Source organism: Herpailurus yagouaroundi, unplaced genomic scaffold, assembly GCF_014898765.1.
Source record: "Herpailurus yagouaroundi ecotype Mexico unplaced genomic scaffold, PumYag 29, whole genome shotgun sequence".
NCBI classification, from domain to species: domain Eukaryota; kingdom Metazoa; phylum Chordata; class Mammalia; order Carnivora; family Felidae; genus Herpailurus; species Herpailurus yagouaroundi.
The window spans coordinates 97,961,318-97,983,019 of NW_024412377.1; the positions used below are offsets into that span (position 1 = coordinate 97,961,318).

A 21,702-nucleotide genomic window follows, 5' to 3' on the forward strand; every position below is an offset into this window, starting at 1 on the left:
GCGAGATCGTGACCTGGCTGAAGTCGGCCGCTTAACCGACTGCGCCACCCAGGCGCCCCCATATATATATTTTACATGTGTATTTATATATAAATTTTACACACACACACACACACACACACACACACACACCACCTATCCATTTACTCTATCAGCCTTTACCTATTTCTTTAAATGTGACTTAGCCTTCCACTACATCACATGTGGTCTCATCCTTCAAGTGTCCTACCCTCAGTACTTGCCTCAGTCTTAACCGTTCCTTGTCTGCTGCTTTGGGAAGAAGCATCCTACTCTCTTCACCTTGTTCTTATGCTGTTAATCCCATGCTCATTTACTTCCTCTGATGCCTTGCTCTATCAGATATTCCTTAGTTTCTTCCTCTTTACTGGCTCTTTCCCATCATCCTGTAAACACGCTCAAGTTTCATTAAGCATTCTTTTGCCTCTGCATCCTCGTGAAGCTTGTCTTGCTTTCTGTCCTATCTTTCCTTGTCAGCCTCCCCACTCCCCCTTCACCTCAGGGCATTCTGCATTCTGCCTTCCACCTGAACCGCCTTGCTTTAATCCGAGGTCACACTTCCTTCTTTTGATTCCTCTTTGCATTATTTGACACACACATTCTCTCCCTGACCACTGTCTCCCAGTGTGTTCTGCAAGCTACGGTTCTTCCATTTCTACGTAAATGTACGTCTTCCCCAGGTTTCCACCTTATCCTTTTTCGTGGTATATCCTCTTTGCCTGTGTGATCTTATCTCCTTGTAAGGCTTCAGCTCTTCTCTTTACCATTCTGATTACTTCCAAACTCATATATACTGCCCTGACCTCTTTTCCGATTCTTGAGTTGTATTTCCAATTATCTGCTAAATATCTCTTCCTGAATAATTCACTGGCACTCAAAATATAACATGATTAAAGCCAAATCATTTTGTTTAATCCCCAAAACTCTATCTACTTCTTCAGTAGTTGTCATTCTCCCAGTTTTTCGCATTAGAAGTTTCAAAGTCTCTTCCATCCATCACCACCTCTGTCCCTTTTAATTCTAAAATACTCTCATCTTCCCAGTTTTCAGTGCTACCCACCCTAGGAGAGCAGCCTTACATCGCAGAATAAAAAAATACATCTTAAAGCAGCATTATATAGCAGACTGGGGAGCAGGATGGACCTGAGTTCAGATCCCAGTACTGCCACTTACTAGCTATGTGACCTGGGATGTGTTGTTTAAGTTTTCTTATCACTAAGTTGGGGGATAACAGAAGCCACCTCTTGGGTTCATTGTCAGGATTTACTAAAGTAAAACACGCAATGTAAAAGCCCTGCCTAGACTATTAAGTTAGATTCCTCACAAATCTACCTGCCTTGGGTTTCTCCTCTACTACATCTTACACACTGCCACTAGAGTTTCTGAAATACAATGGAATCATTTATTTTCCTGTGTCAAAAGTCTCTGGTAGTTTTCCTTGTTACTTCAAGAAACATTGAAACACCTTTGTCTTAGTTATATCAGTGAAGTAATCATACACTTTGTCATAGAAATCAGGACACTCTAGAGAGTGAAGGGAGACATTAACTGAATAAGATTCCAGGACAACAGCTATAAAGTGGGACTGTCCTGGGAAAGTGGGATGAATGGTCATGAATGCATATGATATTCTTTACAGCGCACCCCCAGCCTCATCTGTTGACATACCACACTGCTCATCATTCCCAAAACACAAGTCTAGAATGCCTAGAATACCCTCTCTCTCCTCTTGAAAATAAAGGTATCTGTACCTCACTCCTGCAGAATTAATCCCTCTTATATGGATTATACTACTTTCCACATATCTATAATGTAGTGTTTGCCATTTTATAAACATAAGTGAACTCTTCCTCTCTCACTGACCTGTGAGCTTCTAGGGCCAGTCTCACTTGTCTTTAAATCCCCAGGTACTTGCATAATACACGGGATCTAGTTTGTACTTGGTAAATGTGTACTGAATTAATAAATGAATTTGTTGGTTTGCCTTAGACCATCCACATGTGAATAATTCAAAACCTTCTTTTTTTTTAATCTAGTCCTTGCCTTGTTCCATAAAAGAATTTCTTACAAGAATATATTATATAATAGCATAAAAGTGGATTTTCTTGGGGCACCTGGGTGGCTCAGCCAGTTAAGCGTCTGAGTCTTGATTTCAGCTCAGGTCATGATCTCGCAGTTTGTGAGATCTCACGGTTTGTGAAATTGAGCCCCTGGTTGGGATTCTCTCTCTCTCTCTTCCTCCCCCCTTCCCCCCTCTCTCTCCCCCTTCCCCTCTCTCTCTCCCTTCCTCTCTCTCTCTCAGAATAAATATATAAACTAAAAAAGAGTGGATTTTCTTTTTTTCTTTTTTCATTTTATTTATGCCTATTGCACCCTTTGATGATGATGTTTCTTAACCTAATGTTTGTTATTTTTTTAGCCACAGTCCCCATTTCCCTATTCACCTTCCCACTGGCCATGAGATCCAGTTCTAACATGAAAGTAGAAGTCTTTTTGGGGACAAAAGCTTTTCTGATATTTAAAAAAAAAAAGAATAGATTTGGTTGGCTCATTTATTCACTCTTCTTCCATTATCACTGTTTTTTCTTCATTGCAATGTAAAAGTGGTACCTAGCAATGCAGCAGCCATCTGGCATCTGCGAGGATGAAACAACACACCAGGGCGGTGGAGTTGAAAGCTCGAGAAACCTGAGTCCCCAACAGCCTCTTTAAGACAGTGAACCAGTCTTTGACTGGTAACTGCAGAATTTGTTGCATACTAAACAATAAGCACCTGTTGTTAGTTGGATTTTCTGCTTATTTGCAGCCAGACACATTCCTAACTGGTACATTCCTCAACCTAACTTCAAACATGTACCTTAAAAAATTTTTTAAGAAATTTTACTAATTTTTTAAAGAGTATTATCTGTCTTAAGATTAACATAAATACACTCACTGTTTTTCTATCTGATACAGGTACAAAGTTGTCTTTCCTAACATATCCTGTCATTTGAAATAATAACTTTACATGTTGATCAGTAATGTTAATGTATAACACTACCAAAAAAAAGAGCTTTTGTTTTAAAAAGCAAGTTTTCAGATGAGGCATTATTTTATTAGCACATATCTAATACACAGTAAGGTCACTCCATTTTACTTTTTGCTAAACTAATTTTTTTAAAAAGAGATCTTAACAATTTAAGACTAAAGCACTCCATTTCCTACACTGTAAGCATGCAAAGTAAAGAGAAAATATTACTTCTCTATTCTGTAAGTTGCGTGAAGTGTTCCTCTGGTAGTAGTGGGTATGTGTACCCTTGATGCTCACCTGTTTTTAAAATTCTACATTAAATGGTGTATTTACAATAACTGCGTATTTTTGTAAAAAAATGTGTTTTTTTTTTTATTTTTTTTTTCAACGTTTATTTATTTTTGGGACAGAGAGAGACAGAGCATGAACGGGGGAGGGGCAGAGAGAGAGGGAGACACAGAATCAGAAACAGGCTCCAGGCTCTGAGCCATCAGCCCAGAGTCTGCCGCGGGGCTCGAACTCACGGACCGCGAGATCGTGACCTGGCTGAAGTCGGACGCTTAACCGACTGCACCACCCAGGCGCCCCAAAAAATGTGTTTTCTATTTGAGGTAACATATATTTCTCTGAAAATAGTGTTGAGAAAATTTTAGCTCTGCTAGTTAAGCCAAGAAGATCTTATACTTTACATGCTGGCATATCCTTTAATTACTTCTATTTAAGTGCATAATATTAAAGAGAATGTTTATTAAGCAATTGGTCAGCTTTGATGTGTTTTTCTCTTAGTACCAAGGATGATTGCTTCAATGTTAATATTCAGCCACCTGTTGGAGAGCTGCTTTTACCTGTGGCCATGTCAGAGAAAGATTTTAAGAAAGAGCAAGGTGAGAGATTACTACAGTTTACTAGAAATTGCCATCCCAAATAATATGTGCTCATTCTTCTGGCTGGTCTCTGAAATAAATTACCACATGTACATAGCCATTAACAGATGTCAGTGCGTAATCTTTTGGTTTTTGCTAATCCTTTTCTTCTGTAAAGTAACCTTGAAAGTATATGTTTGTCTACATCCCTGGCATACTTGAAAATTCATTAGTATGTCTTTAAAATAATAAATTGATTCTTAATTAACTTTTCACTTCTGGGAGTTGTAGGTTTGTCAACCTAATGATGTGCTCTTGTGTTTTGTGTTAGTGAAAATGTGAGGGATTTGAGACTTAGCGAAGTTCTACCACTATAAATGTTATGCCTCTGTATTTTCTTTCACTACGGAACTGTTTTTCGTGACCTACTAATGTATTTTTCCCTGCGCACATTGAAGTGCCTCACCCTTCAAGATAAAGTCCTAATTATAGCATTCAAATACCTCCATTTTCTTTTGACCTGATTCTGTAGTAAAGAAATGCTATGATGTCAGTCTGTATCAGAGCTGAAATATTTTAAAATATGGACCTAAACAGAAAATATTTTCGGCAGGATGAAAGTATTAATATGCTGTGCTTGCCCCAGAGTCCAGCATACCTACTAATAAAAATAAATTTTATTTTCTTCTATGAATAATAACTGTGGAAAATAAAACTGTGAGTTTATGTGTTTAATTAAAGATAATACAGAACTAGGGCATATGTAAGCAGTATAGTCAGCAATTTCTTAAAGTTTATGTGAAGGTAGTCTATTTTTCTCTCTAGAGGGGTTATCATATGAAGATTCCTTCACCTTGAGGTCATTAAATCCTATCTGTCACGCTTCCAGAAAGTACTGGGCACGTAAAAATATTTCTGTACCTAAGGAGACACACATGCTTCCTGGCACTTTATCATTAGAGTGCCGAAGATTTTTTTTTTTTTTTTTTTTTTTTTGCTGTAAGCCATTGCAGTCCACAGTATTCAAATAACCTGTTGTAGAAGAATCTCACAAAGAAAATTTCATTCAAGACTGTAAATTAATAATAATCCTTTATTTTCTGCCTTATTTTTAAGTGATAAAAAAGAATGCCTAAATCCCTGTTTGCATTTGCTTTACTTGGAAGTTGATTATTGCTGTAGAAGAAAAACATCTTTGTGATTTTATGATTTTATTTTTCTGTTGACGAATTGATGCTTACATTTGCTATTCTTACCCTTTGCTGGCTAAAGCCTGCCTCTCTGCTTTACACCTGCCCAGCAGACCCAGGTGAGTGGCACACAAGTGACTGAATAAGGCTTTGGCACATCTACTGTTAAGGGGATATTCTTTTTTTGAAAAGTGCAGCTACAGTATATCTAAAGCAGCTGATTATCGTATACCTTTTCTATCCCTCAGCTTTGGTTTAGAATACTTGATATTTCGATGAAGTGTTCTGTGCCGTTCTGTGCTCTGCTGTGACCGAGGGATTTTTCCCTGACTAGCCATACAGAACCGTAAGCGCGAGAGAGAGGTGCTCTTGGAGAACAGCTGTGGTCCTCTGTGGACTTCTTGCCAAAATTCCTTTTTCTTCTGCCATTTTACTTCTATGGTTGTTGATTATTTTTCTGAATAAATCTGGCAGCTGTTTGCTATGTTTAATAGAGCAGAAAGGCTACTCTGAATAAAGCTATTTGAAAATTTGTTTATATGAAGTATTTGTAAATCCTTCTAAGTCTCTTGGCATTTCTGTATCATTCTTTCTGTCTTCCTGAATTCATTCTTTGATATGGGACTTAATGCTGGCAAATTTACCACAGCTTTAAAGAGTCTTTTCAATAGCATCTTTTTAGTTAGAGATTTCAGCTGGTTTGGTAATGGAGGTCTCAATTCTCAACTTTACACATTGTACTCATTTTTTATGCTCCTCTAGGAAGACCTTAGCTTATTTCAACATATGATACATAGAAAGGACTCCCTAGCTGAAAAATCTTCAATCAAAATAAACATCTATTTCCTCACATTTTATCAGTGCAAACTTCTGGATGGTAAAATACCAGTAAATTTAAGTACCTGTGTGTGTCATTACACATGCGTACATGACATTATGTAATTTTTCTAATTTAAATAAAATGAACTTAGGTACTTAATATCTCATTTCACAGGGCATATATTTTAAGACTCAAGAAGTGCATTAAATGCATTAATGAGGATTTAACTAGAAAAATTATAAATAAAAAGCATGATGAATGCATTTCTATTTTTATACTAAACATCTATGTAATTTAAAAGTTTGTACACTATTAAATAATGCTTCTAACAGATTGTATATATTAGATTAATAATTTTTTTAACGAAAAGGTTTTATTTCTAATATAAAACCTGATCTGTCATTTTTCCTCAGTTGTTACATTTAGAGTTCCATGGCTAAACGTGCATGTTTATAAGGTTGGTCATCAAAGTGCTGAAAGACAGAATGGTTTAGCCTATATATGGAAGTTACCTATAATATTCATAATAGGAACTCTAAACCAGAAGCATGATTTTTTTTCATTGCTATGAGTTTTGAGCATTGCAGAGTTAATGATCTAGCTGTAGGATGATTTCAGTACTGTAAATAACTTGAGATCCTCTCTTAAAAATTTGGTTTCTTGAGACAGTTATAACTATTATAAGAGATGTAAGCTGGCTATGTATCCAAACTGCCTTCTCTTACTCAATTTCTTCGTATGAATTAAATAGGAAATCTAAAACTTAGGAAAAAAATTTAATTTTACTTTCTTATATTGTGTGGTCTACCTTTTAGCAGTTAATGACAGCTGATTAACCTAAATTAAGTACTCTGTCCACTGCCTCTCCAAAATTTAGATAAATTCTAATGAAGCAACAAATAGTCTGACAGTTTTTAAATATTTTCCTGGTAACTTTACCTTTGTTATATATATATATAAATATATATATATATTTATATATATATATATATATATGCATGCTATATAGTATCTAATGTCTGTTTTTTAGAAGAGAAACTTTTAATGATACCTTGGCATATTTTTCTTTCTCGTTAATTTGAGAATACCTGATATATTTTCATTTAGAAAAATCTCTGGTTTAAGAAACCTAGAATGTTTACTTAATTTTATTATGATTTATGCATCCATCTTATGGTTTCCTAGCTAGCAAGATGCTAATTCTTTAAATGGTCAGACATTTACTATTTTCTGGCCCTTAACTACCACAAGCAATCATATTTGATGCCCCTTAATTAGAGCACCTTTTTTTCTTTCCAGGTTCTTTTTCCACCTCAGCAATCGAGACAATACATTTGCTTACCATGCTGCTCTCCTAAGTGTTCTTTTGCATGTAAATTAATCTTGATTCAGTTTACACTGTCATGCTGAGTGGTACAAATTGCCTATAACAATAAAACAGCATGAGTTAAAAATAAAGGGGGGTGGGAAGGCAGATTGAATGTGTGCCTTACTTGATAGGATGTTACTTTGCTTTATGCCAATACATTAGCTGACGATAATGAATCTTCTGTTCTGAAAAGCATGGTTTAGTTGATTTTTTAAATTTTACTTCAATGGAGCAGTACCTTGTCTTTTATAGACCAAGTTAGACAAACCATTAATGACAAGAGTGTTAAGGTTAAATATGAAGCAATGCATTCACTTCTCTGAGTGCTATCCATCTTTCCATTTACAGGAGCTTGACAAAAGTACTGGCTTTGTACAACATTTCCTTTAATTACATGCTGCGGGAAACAGGCTTTTAACATAAACATAGTTGCATTCATTTATTCAGCAGTTGCTCTTCAATAGAGCTTAATGGAGAAGGTTTAAATCCTAAATGAGTACACACATCTCTCAGCAGTGTTATGTCAGCAGCCACTGTGCTTTACTTAAAAGCAGTGTTTGACTGCTTGTGTAGTTTTTAAAGCTTTTGCCTAATATTGAAGTTAAACACTCTAAGACAGAACATAGTGTCCCCGAGTTTGAAAGTGGTTACTAAAAACTGCTCTTTGTTAAAAGCTTAGAAGTCGTTTTACAGTGTTAGCCTTTCGTGTCTTCGTGCTGCTCATCATAGGGGTTCTTTTAAATTTCAGGTTGCATTTGCAATAAATAACGAAATTAAATACATAGCCTGGAGATTCGGGGCCTTTTGAAAACATAAAATCAGATTTCTCCATTTTCATAAATTTTGTCAACTATTGTGCACATACCAAATGTCTCAAAAGATCTTTGTTTTTACTGGATACCATTAGGTGTCGGTGTCTTACATCACAGGTCCAAATAGATGGCATTTATTATAATTATTTTGGGTTTTTTTTTTTTTTTTACCCAGGTAATAAATTTCAATATTTGTTCCAAGTGTTTGGTATGTTACTGAATTTGTTTACTGAACATTTTTACATGAGATTCTGACATTAATGGCATGTCATATGTTAACTCTGTATTACAGTTTTTGTTCCCGATCTTGCTTAACTTTGGTTTTTTTTCTTAAAGATTCATTTAAAACGTCTCTAGAATTTAAGGTTCTCCATTCACATTTTCCCCTTCGTTTCTAAGCATTATGCTTCAGAAATTTCGATTGGTGTTTTTTAATTAACTCTATAGTTCCATTCACTAGGCAAGTACTGTTATCACTAAGTATAGCTGCTTAGATACGTGTACATTTTTTAGAACCACATAACTGTTCAATGACTTTCAGTCATTGCTGAGATAACTTTGACCCATCAGCTGAGGCCATTTGTCAGATAATGTTGTTGCTAGTTATTCCAGACTCACTTTGATTTGTACTCAGGTAGCATTTGACAAGAGAGATCTCTGAATGAAAAGGAGAGGAATAAAAATTTTTAAAAAGTAAAAGCTTAAATAGTTGACGTAGTCCAAATTAATTGAGTATATTTTAAAGGGACTGAAATTGAATAAAATCTTTGTGATTCTGCATTTTTGTCTTAGGGTATTGAAAATCACATTTATTAAGAAGGATGTTCCACTGCATTTTGACATGCTCTTCTATACAATAAGGATTAAAAATTTTGTAAAACATTTGCAGTTATTTAATTCAGTGATAATTATCTTCAAAATTATATTCTGAAGTGGGTTTTTTAAGTTTTTAAATTTTGGCTATGAGCTTGAAATTGCTTTAATATAATTTTCACAAATTAGTTAAAGGGAGCCTTCTTTTGCTCTTACAGGAATGCTAACAGGAATGAATGAAACTTCTACTGTAATCATTGCTGCACCACAGAATTTCACTCCTTCTGTGATCCTTCAGAAGGTTGTAAATGTAGCCAATGTAGGTGTAGTCCCTTCTGGCCAAGATCATATACACAGGTAGGTTCATCAACATGTGATGTGATCACTTGTGTGTGTGTGTATATATATATATATATATATATATATATATATATATATGTGTGTGTGTATAATAGACACGTATAAATGTATAATTTTAAGTTCATCATTTTCCTTGAAAATAATAATCCCTAAACATATATCTGACCCCCTCTCTTCGTTTCTTTTTAAGATTTTATTTAAGTAATCTCTCCACCCAATGTGGGGTTCAACCTTCAACCCTGAGGTCAAGAGTCACATACTCTACCCACTGAGCCGGCCAGGCGTCCCCCTCCCGTTGTTTCTAATGAGATATTTGATTGTTGGTTTGCATTCAGGCTGTCTTTCCCATTTCATGCAATCCTTAGTACACTGGGATGTACTGTCCTGTAAGATAACAGTCACTGTACTCGCATTTTATAATAGTTTGGTGATTTGTAAAGGTACCTTTTGCAAGATACGATTGAAAATCTATCCTATTTCACCAGATACAGTGGATTTCCAGGAAGGCCTGTTTTACAAAGCAGTGGAGTTGGACTTTTTTACTTGAAATAGAGGAAGTTTGGGTACTGTGTTCAGAGTTCCTTTTTACATCAGTCCCATAAGGCTGCTTCCAGTAATAAGGAGCTGCTAAAAAACGGGCATAGAGCCAAATGCAGCTTCTATTTCTTAGACCAGGAATATCTTCACCACCGAGCATCTAAAGCATGACATCCAAGTCATTTGTCCTTAAAGGTAGAAGAGAATGTGATTAATGTGGTTGCCCTCCTTGCGATCTTCTGTGTGCAGTGGCTTGAATTAAAGTAAAGATAAAAATGATCCCCTTAAACCTGCAGTTGTTACTTCTCCGTTAGCTTAAAGGAATTCATTAATTCCATCTTTAATTCCTCTGCCATTCCACTGCCAATGGCATGCTTTTTCCTTTATATTTCTATATAGAAAAAAATTTTTAAATTGAAGAAAATGCCTTCAAATCTTAAAAAAAATTTTTTTGTAGGGGAGCCTGACTGGCTCAGTCAGTAGAGCATGCAACTCTTGATCTCAGGGTTATAAATTCTAGCCCATGTTGGGTATAGAGATTACTTTTAAATAAAATCTTAAAAAAAATTTTTTTTTAATTAGTGCAGGGTAAGAGAGGTTTCTTACAGAGTGCTACAGTTAATCTGGGTTTTAGACTTCTCTCTGCCATTTTTGGGCTTGGTAGTCTGGGGCAAGTTATAACTTCTTCTTGCGGGCTTTAAGATCTTCATCTGTTTGGAAAGGGGTAGCATGAGACATTAATATGAAATTCTGTATTATCTATGGAAGAACATTGGTCTTGACTTCAGAAGAGCTGAGTTCAAGTCTTAACCTGCCATCATTTGAAGTTGCCTATCTTCATCTACTGATTGTGACAGTGAAGACCACATGTGCTAGTCAAAAAACCAAAGTTACCCTATTTTTTGTTTCGATTTTTATTTATTATTTTTTTAATGTTGATTTATTTTTGAGAGGGAGTGACAGAGTGTCACCAGGGGAGGGGCAGAGAGAGAGGGAGACACATAATCTGAAGCAGGCTCCAGGCTCTGAGCTGTCAGCAAAGAGCCTACCGTGGAACTAGAACTCACGAACTGCAGGATCCTGACCTGAGCTAAAGTCGGACGCTTAACCGACTGAGCCACCCAGGTGCCCCAGTTTTGTTTTGTTCTTAGAGAAAGTTCCTTAATTAAGTTCTTTAATAGGTCTGACGTTTCCATTTCTTAATTTCTGACAAGCCCTATCTCACACAGGGTGGTGATAAAATAATAAAATGGATATTAGGTCATCATACTGGTACCACTATGCATATACAACTTAACAGTGAAATGCTGTTCAGTAGGGGAAAAAGTGAACAGAAGCCTTTTCAATGAAAATATTCTGGTTCTGAGTTTTCCTGTTTTAATTGTTTTCTGCTTTATTTTTTTTTTTTTAATGTTTATTTATTTTTGAGAGAGACCAAGCACGAGCAGGGGAGGGGCAGAGAAAGAGGGAGACACAGAATCCCGAAGCAGCCTCCAGGCTGTGAGCTGTCAGCACAGGGTCTGACGTGGGCTCGAACTCACAAACTGTGAGATCATGACCTCAGCCAAAGTCAGACGCTTAACCAACTGAGCCACCCAGACACCCCTGTTGTTTTCTGCTTTAAATACTTCTTTTTGCTCTTCTGGGTGATTTTCTTTAGCAGAAGTTGCTGTTTTATTTATGGATCCTTTGAATTACTGAAATTACTGAAACACCCTGAAACACCAAAATATCATACATCAACTATAACTTTTAGCTTATGCAGTACAAAATTATGATACTGACCATCTACTACCCAGCAAAACTTCAGTCTTGTTTTAATATGTTCTTCTATAATGTACAAAAAGACATATGATAACCCTTGTTTATGTTGTAACTTCTACTTTATTTTTTGTTTTGTTTTGCATGTGGGTTAACTTTTCTGAAAGCAATGGCAGGTTTCCAGAATTTAGTTTCTTAGAAGAAAACAGCCAGATTGCCTTCTGAAAGCCAACTAATATAAAAGCTACCTTCCTACTGGGAAACAGACTAAGAAAGACACTTAGCACAGTTGTGTAATTTTTATTAAAGCATAGTTTGCCTGTAACTTGTCTTGGTGGTTTGGAACTGAATGCCTGTTCAAGTGATTAAATTACAGACAATTCTCAATTATCTGTACTAATGCAGGGGAGACACGCAACTAAGAACCATTTATATCTGCCTTTGCAATGCAGAGATTGCGCTCAGACTTCATGTTCGTGGTCCTCACACACATCCACGATATCTTGACACTTTTCTAATCCAGCCGTGTGTGTTCTAATCCAGCAGGTGTGGTGTTTGGCTCTGTAACTTGGAGGAGGAGCCCAAGTTACTACCGGGTCAAAAATGAAAAAAACAATGCCTATATGTAATTAAGATTAGGTTGTTCTGTTTTCATTTGCCTCACAAGTCTCACTATATGTAATTGAAAATGTTTTGCATTTGCTCTTACAAAGTACGGCTATATTAATGTTCTAAATTTTAGAAATAATAAACACCTAGAGTTACTTGTATTTTTCATACACAAATTGTTAAAAATTATCATCCTGCATATGTAACATTTTTTGCCATTCTTTTGTACTCCGTAACAAAACAAAAATGAACAGTTGTTAGTAAAATCAGTACCAGTGCCTTTCTTAGTGTCATTTAAAGTGAAATAGCAATTACTGTTTATAACAGAAATTGACAGTTTACTTCTTCGTTGAGTTGTGTTCATGTTTTTAACTGTAGTGCTCAGTATCCTATTTTCCTGTGGAGTTAATGAGTTTGTATATCTAAACATATATTATTTAATTGTTAATAAAATTGAACTCCCTGTGAGTTTTTGAGTAACTCCTTTATTCTTCTGTGATGGTTGCTTTTTTGAGTTAATGAAGAAGAGGACCAAAGCCATTCTTGTATTTACTAATGGTAATTGACTTACAATTGCTTTTAAAAAAAAAAAAAAAAAAACAAGTATAAAAAGAATTTTAGAATAATTTATTCCCACTACTCTTAAAATTTGAATAGTTTTTACATTAAATGCCAAGTTAAAAAACACTTAATATAAGAAATATGTAAGAAAAAGGGAACCTTCATTAATATGCAGAAGTGTGTAATAGTGTAAAGTAGAAATTTTAATTGAATACATAGTAGAAAATGGTTCCTACATATCAACATAAAATGGCCTCCATTAAGAAAAAGTCAATTAAAGGAGCACAAGTTTTATGGAATCCATTTCAAAAACCAGGAGCATTTTTTATATAATTAACTGCTTTTCAAGATCACTGAGAAAGTATATCTGCTGTTAGATTATATGACATTTACTTTTGATTTTCTAAATGAGCAATAATATCAGAAGGCCAACCAGTATACTATTGAAAGACTTAATTAACTTTATTTTCATTTCTGTGGTACTTGGTGACTGAAAAGGCTGCTCTTTGAGAGCAAAATCATCCCATTGAGGTCTACAGAGTTATGGTCAACTCTCCTATTTTCCAGATTACAGTTATCAGATGAGAAGGAGTAATACAGAAATGAGAATTTTAAAAATCATCTATTAAATATAGAGTTGAATATCTTCATGTCCTGTTTTAGATATTCATATTAAAATATGTGATATTCTATGCATTGTAAAAGTCTTAAAGCATATTGTTTAAGACAGTATACTAATAAACTAACACATAAATAAAATATACAAAGGGCAGAATGAATAGCAGTAAAACAGTATAGGAATGGACTGCAAAAGGAAAATGTCAATATTTAATATGTTTAGGGTAGGAGAATTCGACTAGCATTGGGAACCGTAGGTATATCCAGGCCCAGGAAACATTTCTTGTGTTCCTCTGAGAAAGAAATCAGGTGAGGGTTTATGACAGGTTTGAATTCAATAGTGTAGAAACTGAGGTGTGTTTGCTTTAATTACATTGCTTGTCCTCTGATAAAGATACTAATGTGCAGTGACCAAAAGGCAGAAAGGTAAAAATCCATAGCTCCAAAATCTTTAAGGTTTTCTGTACAAAAGAATTCTGTGGGGGGGTTGTGTAAAACTCAGATTCCTGAGAGCCACAGCCAGGGGCTCAGATTTGGTACTGTGAGGTATGGCCCAGGAATCTGTATTTTAACCGGTAGCCAAAGTGGTTATATGGCCAATAATGTTCCATAGTTTGCAGTTTGAGACTGCCTTGAGTTATCAAGAGTTAATGACAGCCACATGACACATTTTAAAGTATATTATTCCTATGTTTATGCATTTTCTTTTTACAGATTAGTTATTAAGGGATGCTAATAGACAAGTTGTTTGATGTTGTTTTTCCTTACAGCTATGGCATTGTGCTCCAGCAAGAGCATATTGTTAATTATATCAGCGTATTACAGTCTCGTCTGTGAAACTGTCCTAGACCACAAGGAAAAGTTTGTCTTTCAGCAGTCTCAGCCATTTCACATTTTAACCCAGTTTCCGGAGTTCTGACGTTCAGTAACAGTGGTGTTCAAAAGAGCTATCAGACTACCTACTCATTTTGCCCTTTCATGAACAACAAATTGACCCTGTGAGGGGGAAAATGTGATCATTTGAGTGAAAACAGAAAGCCTTGTCTCTGCCATGATGCTGTTTTAGTTCTTAGCATATTCAATAAGACCCTAGAACAGTTTTCATTATTAACTTGTATTTAGTACTTAAAGTCCTCCTCCCGCCCTGTAGATCTTAATGTTTGGATCTTGTTTACTCTGTCACTTTTTTAACTTGCAACTTTTGAGCAACATACAACTTGTGAATAATTACAGTCTTAATAGAATGAATGTTGTTTCACTATGGTCCCTGAGGTCCTTAACTATTAGGAAAGCCTGGTGCTGTGAATGGAACAGTGTATCCATGGCAACCTGGCAGTCAACTTTTTAATTTACCAACATATTTAAAGATAGTTTATTTGCTTCAGGTTGAAAATCAGAAATCTTTTTATTTAATTGAAGTACATGTAAAGAACAACTTGTTTCATATCTAGGCCTTCAACTCATCCAGTGAATCACTATTATCATATACATGTTTAATAGTAATTAATAGGAGAAATACTGGTATATACTGCCATTTCCATCATAAAATGTCTATATTGTGCAACTCTTTCACTCAATTTTTTTTTTTGAAGACTTGTGACAAATTTTCTTAGTGCTAGGGTTACAAACATGAATGGCATAGTCACGTCTTGGTGGGAGTCTTTGATACTTCTCTTTCTTCTGTTCTTAGGTTGCTCAACTTTTGGGTTATTTTTGTTTGTTGTTTTATTTCTTTTCCCCTAGTAACTGGAATATTTAAATACTAGGTAACTTTGAAGGGCCATAATAGAAAACCGTGTCTTAGTGCCCTAATTTTGTAATCTCTGATACTACAGTAACCATACTTCACCTGTCTTAAAATGCTTTGTAAGGAGTTGTTAATATAAAGATATCAGGCATTGGTCTTTTCTACTGTGTGATAAATTTGGAATCTCAAACTGGACCAAAGATTTTGGAACCTATTTAGTCAGTTTTCTCAAGTTGGTGATTGTCCACTAGAGGGCAGCACTGCTTTTTTGTCTGCTGCTTTGATCTCTGCAGGCTCTGTGAACAGCATTTCATTGAAAAACAAATGTAGACCTCAGTTAATTTTTACACGGAACGCATATTTGGATATTTTAGAAGTAACCAAACCGCATCGCTGATTTTGCTTTAAACCATTCTTTCTTTAAGTTTTATTTAATTCTACCATTTGTGAGGTAATATTCTGCAATGCAACAGTTTTACTAGTAGGAATATATAACTGTTTTCATGTAGAAATGAGAGGTATTCTTGATGATTTTCCTTCTGGGTTGGCAATTTTATAAGGAATCAAAGAGAATGGGGTAAGAATTTATTTATTATTTGGTTTTCTGTTAAGGCCCATCCCATCCCACCCCCACCAAAGAGACAAACCAAAAATGCTTTGGAATAACTGGGATGTCTTGTGTCTTCTTTGAGAAAGTGCACTTAGATTTATTTACCTGTTCTTTATAAAGAAAGAGAATGTGTCAATGACAAGATAGTACGGAGAATCATTATACCATGTGTAAAGATTCAAACAGAATATAGAGATTCTTAAATTATGATGGTCGCTTATTTTCTTTGTTTTAACTCTTCTCATCAGAATTTTAAAGGGAAACACTACAATATTGCTGGCTGATTTTTTTTTTTTAAATAATAGGGGAAAACACATTTCTTTGGAAAAATTCTCTAAACTTGAATCATATGTAATTTCTCATCCTCAATATTAATTTCAATTGTATAACGGGCTTAACTTTGAAAGACAATTTTATAGTCAAGAAAATGGAATTTTTTTTACAACTTGCAAATTCTCTGTTTAAAATGTTCTATATTAACTCAAAGCAATAAGGATTTATCATTTTTAATTCTTTGGGAAATAATGCTCCAAATCATGATGCTTTGGTATTTGATGTTAGGAGGCTTATTCAAACCAGTATTTCTTACATATAATCATTGTGCGACTTCATTACACATTTGTCAACTTTGGACTAATTATTTTTATACAGCTAGGGCAGGGCACTGCATCTTGTGATCGTCTTTCTTACTAATAGGATTCTGTCTGCTTCAGCAGGCAGTAATTGAAGGCTTCATGTACAGAGTAGGGGAAAGAAAAAAAAAAGTTTTAGCCTGAGTGGGCCATTGTCACAGCTTCTGGTAATCAGTAGAACAGAAAACACGAGAGAATTGAACTCAGAATAGAAAAATCAGAAACCAGGAAGACTATCCAAGAGAAGAAAAAACATGTCTTAGAGCTGTTGCATTAAGTGTAGCAAATATGATTCTACTTAAAAATGTTTGTGTTTGTGAATACCCTGGAGACTGATACAACCTCTCAGATAAATATTTTTTAGTTCCTGTTGTCTTGTTAACATTTCAGTTGTTAAAACCATTGGGTTGTAAGATTTCTTTTCCTTCTGACAAAGAACATTTATGGTCCATAGCCAGCTCCTCATAAATCTGAAAAAAAAAATATGGTTTAAGTGCATGAGGGAATAAGGCCACATATTGTAGACACTAAATTTGTACAGATTTGTTGTTGTTATCTGAGCTGTTTTCCTAATTCTGTCAATAGTTAAATCAACTTTTTTAGAAGAGTAGTGTCTTCATTTAGGTTTGGCTAGCAGCTTATTTTGTCTTTTTCTTTAATTTTAAGAATTTTTATAGGCTTCAAAGATTAAATGTCATTTGCTAGAGATCATAGACAAAAAGACATGTAATGAAATGAAATACAGATGTATCTAAACAGTTATACCTCCTCAGTTGGTGATTACAAACAGCGAGTGCTTGGTGGTAGAATGAAAATGAAAAATTATGAAAAATACCTAGATGGTATCCTTTTAATAACATGGAGCCCGTCATACATAGGCAATACATCTTTAACTGTCATCCTCTTATTTGTTCTCATTTGTGGTGTTACTGGTGTTCGAGGTTGGTTGGCCTCCCAGAAGTCCCTCCCTGTGTTACAGCTCCATTCAACAAGGTTTTATATTTCTCATTGCTGGTGTTCTTTTGAGGGAGTGGGAGGTGGGGGATGTTTAAATTTTTTTTAATCTTTAAAAGGCAGAAAGTAAAAAGTTGTTATGACAAAGCAGCAAGTCAGGATGCTTTGGATTACATAATAGTGCAAATTCAGCTACACATTTTGAAAGGAAAATCTTCCCTCCTAAAGTTTTTGGAACAATATTAGATTATGTATTAGGTAAATAAGAAAAACATTAGTCTTTCCGTTTACTAATAAAAAAAAACAAAAGTACATTTTGCATATTTGAGAATGCATATGATCCAGAATCAGAATAGTTGGGTTCAAATTCCTGCTCAACCATTCACTGGTTGTGTGCCCCTGGGTACGTATCTCAACTTCTGTGGGCCTCACTTCCCTCATCCGTACAGTAATCTGCCTGATGGAATCAAATAAGTACCCACTACACAAAACACTTAATAAATGGTAGCTCCAGTTATCACTGCGGTGATCAAAAACCTCACATGTCTTCTGAAAAAGTTTTGTCACCGTGTTAATCTTCGTTTGAGGTCAGGCACAGAAGTTCTGATGTCAGCCATTAAATTTAACGTAGAAGTGTTTGACCCAAGCTGTCTTTGTAACCAATGTTTCTTACATCCAAAAGCTGTATGGTATTTATTAACTGGTACTCTTTCCATAACTGTCTTTTCAGTGTATGTTAAAGCATAGCCTGTTCAGGCATTAAATGATTAATAAATTTGGGGCGGGGGTGGCTTTGCTTTTCATGGACCAAAACAAACCAGTTGTAATCATGCTGTGTTCCAATTAAATACATCCTTTTTGAACTGTGAAATGAGAATGTCAGAACATCTGATCTTCTAGTCTCTTGCTTTAAAACATTGCTTCCACCATTTGTGCCCACTAGAACACAGAGACCTAGCAAACAGGCAGTAGCTTTTATACCAGCTAACAGATTTTATTGCTAGGATGATTTGCTTAGCATATTTCCACTGTAGGGTAAGCAAATGCCTCCTTTCTTTACTGCCCCTAATCTTTACACTATTGAGAATTTTTATGGTAATAGGATTTCAAAAACGTGTACAAGACACTAATTTTAATCTCTGTAAACATACTGGCATCAAAATTGACATTTGTCTCTGCTGAGTTTGTATCAGTGGAGCATCGATTCTAAGTTTTTAATGCAAAAGAGATAAAATGTGCCTTGGGGCTGTGCAACCCTGAAATTCAAGTGCTTTTGTGTTCCTGTTGAGACATAATCTCCTTCTCTACAGTCCCAAGGCACAAGTGTTAAGTAAATAAAGGGACTAATAAGACTATTGTTTACATAATTATAACCCTGTCAGAAATAGAGACCTCTGTTGAAAGATGTGTTGAATGAAGATTTGGTGATGATCAAATCTGTGGGGAGAAAAGTTACATAAATGAGTAGGACAGTAGAGCTGCCTAGTCTGACATACAGACATGGTTTAACAGAAATACAGAAACAGGATTCTCCTGTGAAGCAAAAGAATCCCAAAAGTTTGGACAAAAGAAATGCATAAACTTGGAAGGGGTGATAGAAAAGGGGGTCGGTCATGTTAGGGCCCGTGATGTTTGTGCTCTCTAAAAGATGAGATTAGGAAACAGTTCCTTAGGTCCTGTGTGGACATCTGAAGAGCACACGGTTACTTACAGTTGCTTCTCGCAGTAGGAAAACTGCTCTGTCGGATTCCTTACAAGTCTTCCATGTGTTTGGAGAGAGTAGCTTTCCATGTTTGTAGAAAATACACAAATAAATGACAGCAAAGGTTTCTAACATACTTTATCAACAACCCACTAGCTTATACCTTAAAATGCAACTTAAAAATGTGGATAATATTTTCATATTAGCCTGTTTGTTTTGCTTTTGAGTCATTATTCTAATTACTGTTGGAAAACTGATTTTCATTATTCCGTTCAGGTCAAAAATGGCTTGCTAGGTTTCCAAAAAGAAGAATCGAATGTGTTATGAGATCTTGATGTCATTTTTGAAAACTCAAAGAAGAAATTACTTTTCATTTAAAGAGAATCTGCTTCCTGCTTAAGTGGCTAATATTTTAATTAAGTTGGGAGTGAAGTTTTTCTGAGTGTCTCCTGATAAACTCCCTCTTTTATGTTGATGGTAATTAAACAGATCCCTGAGGACACCGTGGGCTCTGCGCAAGGCCCATGCTAATTGTCAGACATGAGACACTGACCAGTTGGTTTGCTCTTGAATAGTCCGCAGCGTGCTGTCAGCGCGGCAGTTTTATTTTTATGTATTGTGAGCTGTTGTCAGGGCTAACTGGGTGCCATTGTGGCTGAAGATGTTGCGCAAATTGAGGCAGATGGCTCAGATTCAGACACGTGTCATACAGAAAGGGGAAAGGGGATTGGCCCTGCAAAGTGGGGTCACAGCAGGTCACAGACCTGCTCTACACTTGTTAGTGTTTTCAAAAGCTCATGTGCAGCAACTTTGTTTTTCTCCAGTCATCCCTGCAATCAAACCCCCTCCCACCCCCCTAAAAAAAATGTGTGGAACATGCTCCATGTGGAAAATGGAGGCCTAGGAGGGTTCCGTCCTCTTCCTTCACGTCTCTGGGGCTCAACTGTGCGTGCAGAATGAATTAGCAGGATTGACAGAAGTTCATTGTGCCTCCAACGGCTTTTCAGTCAATTGCAGTGCTTAAAAGGCTAGTTTTGCTTTTAATTCCGTGTAATTAGTAGATTCTTCATGTCTTGGAATTTAGTAATGGAGCCTTAGACCTCAAGTTTCCTCTATTCTAAAGCAAAAAGAAGTATGTAACATTCTGCACGTTAAAAAAAAAATTAAAAAGAGGAAGTGTGGGTGTTGCATTTGGCTGTCACGTGGTATTGTTATATGTCATCATCAACGTTAGAGACTGAATTTGAATATTTTAACATGCATGAATTTTTGAAACGTAAGTTTTATAATGTACATAAAATTATCTAACTTCTTGCATAATCATTTTCAGATATGAGGACTTAAAATTTCAAGCTCTTTGAGAAAAGTACCTTTTCTCAACATGTTTTAAAAATAAAAATGCAGTGGTTTATTTTATGTGACCCTAGGCATGGTGGAATATTAAATATCAAATGAATGATTCCCAAACATATGTTAATGGAGAATTATTCACATAAGTCTCTTGTTCAAACTAATAAGTAAAATAGACTTCCTCTTCTTGTTTTGTTCTAAAGACACACTGAAATTACCTGCTTGTGGTAAGCATGGTGCTGGGCAGTTTATTGATTTTTCAGAAGAATGCTTGGCTTTGGGTTTTGGCAGTAGGGAACCTGCAAGAAATCATTGAGAAAAAAAAGAACTGTTTTAAACCTATTTGAATTTATGCCATCTCTGTTTTTCCTCCCTCATGATAAAAGCTCTCTCTCCCTCTTTTTTTTTTTTTTTCCTTCAGGTTTGCAGCTAAAACTGTGCACAGTGGGTCGTTGATGCTAGTTACAGTGGAACTGAAGGAAGGCTCCACAGCACAGCTTATCATCAACACCGAGAAAACGGTGATCGGTTCTGTTCTGCTGCGGGAGCTGAAGCCCGTCCTGTCCCAGGGGTAACCTGCTTACATCTGGACTTCAGAATCTGGCACACAACAAAAGTGCCTGGCATCCACTACTGCTGCCTTTCATTTATAATAATAGCCCTTCCATCTGGCAGTGGGGGAAGAATACACTCTTGACATTCTTGTCTCCTGCTTTAGAATGCTAGTGTGTATCCATCATGTATGCAGTACTTTCCCCCTTTTCGCTTTGCTAACCAAAGAACATATATTTTACTGTCAGTTTTCTCAACTCTTGAATCTTTGTGGCATTTTCTCTGTCCTGCTACTTCTTCTGCCCTTCTCCTCTTCCTTCTCTTTTTCCACAGTGACGGACATGAATTGGGTGTTTTAAGTTCATTGGAAATCATCCTCCCTCCCACCGCAACCAAAAATTAGCCCTAGAAATAATCTAAATGGCCTCTGAGCTGGGTATGTGAAAATACTATTGCTATTGGAATAGCATACTTTTTAGAATTAAATACAGAAACAATAAGATCTCTGCAAAATTTTGTTCTGTGAATTTCTTGGTATTGTAATTGGTTATTGACAATGCTCGTCATGAAATCATCTATGAATAATAAACTAGCATATGAATAACATGTGTCTTTGCATTTTTAATGTGTGTGTGATCCTGAAGTTCATATGCTGATATTTGTTTTAAAAGTAAATAGTTTGTTATATTCACAAAGAAGCAATTAATGGGGTTTAGTTAGTGAAAGAAAAACCACTTTCAAATCCGGGTAGATTTTCTAGTTATGTTATAGAGTAGTTAACTCCAAGAAAAAATTGGATATTTAATAATAAAAA

General features: G+C 35.7%; 1 protein-coding gene across 2 annotated transcripts in view; it reads left to right on the plus strand.

The window, feature by feature from the left end:
* The window catches only part of AP3B1 (adaptor related protein complex 3 subunit beta 1), a 269,037-nt gene extending 247,543 nt beyond the window's left edge, over positions 1-21,494 (plus strand). Inside the window, exons 25-27 of one of the 2 annotated variants that reach the window (XM_040450164.1) lie at positions 3,815-3,912; positions 5,164-5,200; positions 9,114-9,246. In XM_040450164.1, coding sequence (XP_040306098.1) covers positions 3,815-3,912; positions 5,164-5,200; positions 9,114-9,135 — 157 coding nt within the window. In that variant the 3' untranslated portion in view covers positions 9,136-9,246. Of the gene's footprint in view, positions 1-3,814; positions 3,913-5,163; positions 5,201-9,113; positions 9,253-20,757 lie in introns of those variants that run through there. The other variant, XM_040450154.1, reaches the window with a different exon arrangement.
* Positions 21,495-21,702: the final 208 nt, after the last annotated feature.